This window comes from Eschscholzia californica, unplaced genomic scaffold (genome assembly GCF_041429995.1).
Source record: "Eschscholzia californica isolate CP2 unplaced genomic scaffold, dmEscCali1.0.p SCAF_6, whole genome shotgun sequence".
NCBI lineage: Eukaryota > Viridiplantae > Streptophyta > Magnoliopsida > Ranunculales > Papaveraceae > Eschscholzia > Eschscholzia californica.
In genome coordinates, this window is record NW_028238483.1 from 723,542 (window position 1) to 730,109 (window position 6,568).

General features: G+C 38.9%; 1 protein-coding gene across 1 annotated transcript; it reads left to right on the forward strand.

The window, feature by feature from the left end:
- The first annotated feature begins 1,573 nt into the window (after positions 1–1,573).
- On the forward strand, positions 1,574–3,043 carry LOC147530695 (peroxidase 12-like). Its single transcript, XM_086647989.1, has 3 exons — positions 1,574–1,879; positions 2,041–2,235; positions 2,335–3,043. The coding sequence occupies exons 1-3, from the start codon at positions 1,625–1,627 to the stop codon at positions 2,950–2,952; spliced, it is 1,068 nt and encodes a 355-aa protein (XP_086504115.1). The 5' UTR covers positions 1,574–1,624; the 3' UTR covers positions 2,953–3,043.
- The last annotated feature ends 3,525 nt before the right edge of the window (positions 3,044–6,568 follow it).

Consider the following 6,568-nt stretch of genomic DNA (forward strand, 5'->3'; position numbering starts at 1 on the left):
AGTTACTGTTTTGAAAAAGTTTCTCAACTATTAAATATTTGATTGTCTTTATTTATCAAATGAATGATTTATTTCCTGTTGTTATAAAAGTTGGCTTTTTCAAATATTATTTCTTGGGCCAGAGGTGCCTCTAGTTTATTTTATACCTTCTAAATAAGTTATGAATTAAAAGGTGCCTCTAGTTGATCTTGTACTTCCTAAATAAGTTATGAATTAAAAGGTGCCTTAAATAAGTTATGAATCAAAATGTGTCTTTAGTTGACTTATTTGGCTATTGCAACCTTTTCCGTGTTCATCTCTTAGCTGCTTTACTTTTCTAGCATTTTTTCAAAATAAGTAAAATTATAAAATAGGAAAAATTAAGTTATTCTTCCATAAATAGTGTTCTGTTATTTTGTCATTATTTATTATTATACTAACTGGATAAAATTATAAAAGAAACTAATATCCATGGTAAAATATAAAAAATCTAAATCTCTTAATCAAAAATTATTTAGTTGGTTATAACCAATAAAATTAAAAAAACATAATCTAAAACATAATCTTGATCTAGTGCGGTTCACAATACAAAATCTGACTTTAATTATTTAGTCCTCTGGATTTACGTAATGGACTTAGATTTGTTAACATTGATTTGGAAAAGTTTGACATGAATTAATAAAACATGTTCTAACAGAACCTTGGTAACTCAATTTAGTCAAACAGAAGTTCCGTCATATGATTAATAGGTAGTGACTATTTTATTTATATTTAATTCAAATCTAATTTAATTATAAAATGAACTTAAACTAGGGCAAAACTCAAGCTCTGATACCACTGATAAATTTCATGATTCATAGTTATGTTTTATTTTCTCATGAATCAACAGGATCTTGCACTAGAAGAAGTCCATACATATGATTGAATAAAATAACATTAATAATCACATAGGATCACATACCTCTTTCTCCTTGCAAATAGGTAAATAAGAATAGAATAAGAAGAAGATAAATCCAATAGCCCTTCCTTCAGAGTAGACACAAAAACAATAGTAGTCAAGGTAGTCTTCACCTCTCTCCCTTTGTTAGCAATTGAAAATGGGTTTCACAATTTTTGTTTGCTTGCTTAGTGAGAGGTGGGACTCCCCTACCTTTATAAAGAAAAACTAAATCTCCCAAATCCCTACCCATTATGGGAAATGGAGAATAGAGGGGATGCACCAACCAATAGTGTACTGCCAACTCACCAAGCAGTTAAACTTAATCAGGTAACCAAATATATACTTGGTAAAACTTTTATCTCATTCCACTTTTGCAACAACAAAAATCCAGCCAATAAAATATTGATTGTATATGACCAAATATAGTTTATTTAAATAGGGAGAAAATATAAAACTAATTTGGTTACTATTTAAATAAAATATCTTACATTTCCATCTACACAATTTCATTACTTTAAGAAACAGTTTAAATTCTTTTCATGTTTAAACACTTATTATGACCAATAGAATTGAAATTAAATAAAATGACATAAAAATAAAGCCAATACAAACTACTACAGGCTACAAATAGATAGAAGGACCCCTAATTTGAGCTATAAAAATAGATAGAAAGACTCCTAATTTGAACAATACACAATTTCATCAATGGCTTCTTCCTCTATTTCATTTACCTGTTTTCTTCTATTCATCTTTATATCTTCTGTTTGGGTAGACAGTATTAGTCTTTCAGAGGCACAGACAAGAACACAACTGGTGAAAGGATTATCCTTCAATTTTTTCAAATCATATTGCCCCAAATTGGAGAAAATTGTTAGAGACCATCTCAAGATTGTTTTCGAGAACGATATAACTCTAGCGGCTGCTTTGCTTCGTATTCATTTCCATGACTGCTTTGTTCAGGTTAATTTTCCACATTTTTAATTACTTAATAAACAAGAGTTCGAATCTTACTGTTTTTAAAAATAACTTTTGCTTATGTTTTAATATATTTTTTTAATCAACTTTAACAATATGAAATATTGGAGTGACAATTTTTTTTTCGTGATTGAACATCATGACAGGGATGTGACGGTTCAGTATTGTTAGATGGGTCGGCAAATGGGCCAAGTGAGAAAAACGCGCCACCAAATCTTTCCCTCAGAGCAGAGGCATTTAAGATCATTAACGACCTTCGTGAACTTATCCATAGAACGTGTGGTCCGATTGTTTCCTGCTCTGACATCAGTGCTATTGTTGCTCGTGATTCCGTCTTTCTGGTACTAATTTTCACATGATATTCAACTTAGGATATACTTTTTACTATCTAACTAGTGATTCTTAATTTCTCGTTTGTTGGGTATTTGGAATGGATGCAGTCTGGAGGGCCCAACTACAAAGTGCCTTTGGGAAGACGAGATGGATTGAACTTTGCAACACAAAAATCAACAATTGAGAAGCTCCCTTCTCCCATGTCAAATGCCACTGCCTTAATCTCTCTCTTCTCCACACTAAACCTAGACCCTGTGGATCTCGTAGCACTCTCCGGTGCTCACACCATTGGTATAAGTCATTGCTCATCCTTCGCAGGCCGTTTATACCCAACCCAAGATGCCTCCATGGACAAAACTTTCGCTCGAAACCTCAAGACCACTTGCCCGACCATCAATTCTACCAACTTTACTCTTCTAGACCTTCGGTCTCCCAACAGGTTTGACAACAAGTACTACGTAGATCTCATGAACAGGCAAGCACTTTTCACCTCGGATCAAGATTTGTACACGGAAAAGAGGACCCGACCCATTGTTACTAGCTTTGCTGCAAATGAGACTCTGTTCTTTGAGATGTTTGTGATGTCGATGATAAAGATGGGTCAGGTAAGTGTCTTAACTGGTGGAGAAGGTGAGATTCGGGCCAACTGTTCTGCCCCTAACCCTGCAACCCCTTCATACATCTCATCGGTGGTTGACGAATTAGCACAAGATGCAGCTTATTAATTGAGATTTCTTGATGTATGATCCGGGAGAGAATTAATTTCTAATTTCTATCTACAATAATATCCATAATGAATAGAATTTTATTTTACTTTTTTCCTTTTGTCGTCGGAAGAATCTAAAGATTTCTTATACTAGTGAATGTGGACTAATTATTTGTTGTTGCTCTTCCTGCTTGGCCTCCAGAGGGCACAACGTTGTCTGGACTGAGTGTTGTTGTTCCTCTGGTTATCAATCGATAAGTCGATTTCTCTCTGTCTTGGCTGGATTTAGACAAAGTTTCTTTTCCCTAACTTATAGAGAGATAGACTATTGGAGAATAATGATTTATCAATATTCCTTCTTTCGGATTAACCAAGATAGGCGATAGTAATGGAGTCGAGGCGAGAATAAGGTCTCTTTCCTTAAGACATTTTACACCCCCGTAACAGTACCAAACGTTAGGGTGTATGTTTTCGGGATACAATGATTTTCCTTTCAGAATTACTTCCCAATCCGTATTCCAGACACACAGAATACTAATTGTTAGAAGAGAAGAGAAGAAGAAAATGAATTGAATGTAAGAAATGAAGTGGGTTTAGTTGGTTTATACAGGAATCGAGTAGGCACATTAGTTTGGGACACATCTCTTGAGTTGTGGGGACAAAACCCTTAGTTTTTGGGACACAACTCTTTGAGAAGAGTTGGTTATTTAACTAGTAATTTCAGCAAGCTTTCAGACCGTCGGATTAGCCTTAAAAATTCGGGAGAAACGCCCATCGTTAGATGGCGTTAGTTCCATCCCGAGAATTGCCCACCAGATGACGAGATTAGCCGTTAGATAGAAGATCTAGCGAAATCCCGAGCCATGCCCGACAAGGAATAAGCGCACACCGTTAGATCTCGCTGATCCAACGCGTCTCGCGTGATCCCAACGCTGTCCCGCTCATCTTAACGCCTAACCGTCAGATCTCGCTTCAAAAACTCGGGTTGAACGCGAGCCGTCCAGATCTGGACGTGATCTCTTCGCCCAGATGGTCCCCAATTTAACTTTGTCCGTTTTGACGTTTCAGTCCCTATTTTAACCGATTATCGTCCAAATTTAAACTTGAATTTCTCATTCATCCGGAATCGGATTTGAGTGATTCTTGGTTCTAATATGAAGAGCTGGACGAGACGAACGCAGTGGCCGTTCTATTTCTGAGTTTGACGAGTCGGGTCGAACCAAAATCGGCTCCGATCCCAACAAGTGATCCTCGTGATAATGCTGATGGCTTCTCCGAACGAGGGCTAGAAAGAGGAGTTGGGAAGAATAAGTTTTTAACATGATTATCCAGGTGCCCAGACGGAACCATGGGAACCTAGGTTCATGATGTCTGTGTGGGTTCCAAATGTTGTTGATGTTGGATCTAAGACCTGGAAGACATGTTGTTCCTCTGGTTATGGTTGATATTACAATCTCTCTCTGTTTTGTCTAAATTAAGACAAAGTCTCGGTCTGAAGTAAATAAACTTTATTTCTCTAATTTATAGAGAGAGAGACTATAAGTGAATACTGTGTCAAAAAGTTAAATTCTAAATAGTTGCGGAAGTTCCATACTTTTAACCATTGTTGATTAAGTCGATAAACTTGAATAGAAAGATAAATGCAGGTTATTGAAAATCTTTTAACCCCAATCCTCTCTGTAGGTTGTTGTCATGTCTTGATGGAGAGACATAAGCATTATATATTGAGAGGGGTTAGGGACCTTCAGTTATATTAACTACTCCACATTCTTTTCCATCGAGAACCCTTGTAGTGAGTTAGTTACTATAACTAACTTTACCCCTCAAATCTGATTTCCTTATAATGAGGTAACCATCAGCCAAATACGCAGTTCACCACATTTTAAATTGGTAACTGGCCAAACTATCTCCAAGAGAGAATATATAAATGTGGGCCACCATTAGTCTCAATTAAAGAGACGCATCCAATATTCTCCACTTGGCCTACATGATGTGTTGACCAAAAACTACAACAGGGGCCCTCAGCGGTAAAATGTCCATTGGGATGTCAAGCCCAACTTGACACACTTGTTCTGGTTCGAGCCCAACCCAAAAGTCTCTCGATGGGCTCTTTTTGACTAAATCCCTAAAGCTCGTTTCAAAGCCCAAACACTGCAAAGAGTTTCCATGTGCACAAAATCCCACGTGTTTGAATCTCTACACATCCAGAGCTCGACACGTTTAAATCTCCACACACCACTACGTGTCAAATGCACCCAAAACGACAGAGATCTCAGACTTGGTCAACACGCCTCCAAACGACAGAGATCTCAGACGGGGATGAGTTCCCGGCGATCTTGAGGCGGCAACGTAATTCCGCGTTTCAGGTTGCTTGGGATGCAGCTCGCCGTTTTTACGTTCCTAAGGAAACTACTCCCCTGCGGCATCTTGATAAAGAGCGAGTCGCCTTGTCCGTTAATGCTGCCGTCATTTATCGAGGGTTGGAGGAAGACTTTCCCTTTAGTGAGCACGAGTGGGACCAGGAGATCACCAATCCTGTGGTCCATATGGGTGACGACTCCGACGAAGGCTCTGCTTCCTCCGTTCCTGGTCCTAATGGTCATTCTGGTCTAATCCTTTTCTGGCGAAGAACTGTAGTTGTTTTTGTTTTTCTTTTGTTTTATGGATGCTCTTCCTTTTCCTGTATGAATGGTGACCCTGCTACAATGGCTTTTTTCTGTTTTAATCTTAATGGTTTTGATTTGCTTCCATATCCTGTTGCTGCACATATAAGAACCTCCCAAAGTAGGATATAATTAGTCCATCCTAACTTACTAATACAATTTCCTAGGCTTACTACGCATGCTCCGAATGGTTTCACCTGCAAGAGAAACAATTTCAGACCTAGTCTAGCATGCCTTAAGCTTACTACTTCCCTCTACAAAATAGAACCCGAATTAGCCCTGCGTAAAAGTTTTGAATAGTGTTACAGTTTTTAGCTCTGCCCCTGGTTGTCTATACCAGAGCTATCTTCGCATAACTAGTTTCGCCAGGACTCCTCATTAGACCTCTGGTCGTGGCTCTCGCTACTAGACCTGGTTTCATCAGCTTCAGCTTGGTCAATTCCACTAGGGCCTCTCCTTAAACCTCTGATCGTTGCTTTCGCTACCAGAGCTGGTTTCGTTGGCTTGAGCACAACTAGTTTTGCTAGGACTTCTCCTTAGGCCTCTGGTCGTGGCTTTCGCTACCAGAGCTGCTTTCGTTGGCTGGAGCAAAACTAGTTTTGCTAGGACTTCACCTTAGGCCTCTGGTCGTGGCTTTCGCTACCAGAGCTGGTTTCGTCAGCTTGAGCTTGACTAGTTTCACTAGGACTTCTCCTTAGACCTCTGGTCGTGGCTTTCGCTACCAGATCTGGTTTCGTCTGCTTGAGCTCGACTAGCTTAACTAGGATTTCTCCTTAGATCTCTGGTCGTAGCTTGGGCTACCAGAGGTGGTTACGTCGGCGTGAGCACGACTAGTTTTCGCCGGGACTCTTCCCGTGCCCCTGGTCGTTGTTTTGGCTACCATGGTCGTCTTCTTCATTTTAAGCATGAATACTTTCGCAAGGACTTCTCCTTATACCCCGGTCACCTTCATTGGGGCGGTAATTTTATCTA

Excerpts from the sequence above, each read along its gene's own strand:
- LOC147530695 (XM_086647989.1), top strand. The coding sequence starts at position 1,625 with ATGGCTTCTTCCTCTATTTCATTTACCTGTTTTCTTCTATTCATCTTT. Across the intron at positions 1,880-2,040 it reads TCCATGACTGCTTTGTTCAG|GGATGTGACGGTTCAGTATT; the intron begins GTTAATTTTCCA and ends ACATCATGACAG. Across the intron at positions 2,236-2,334 it reads CTCGTGATTCCGTCTTTCTG|TCTGGAGGGCCCAACTACAA; the intron begins GTACTAATTTTC and ends GAATGGATGCAG.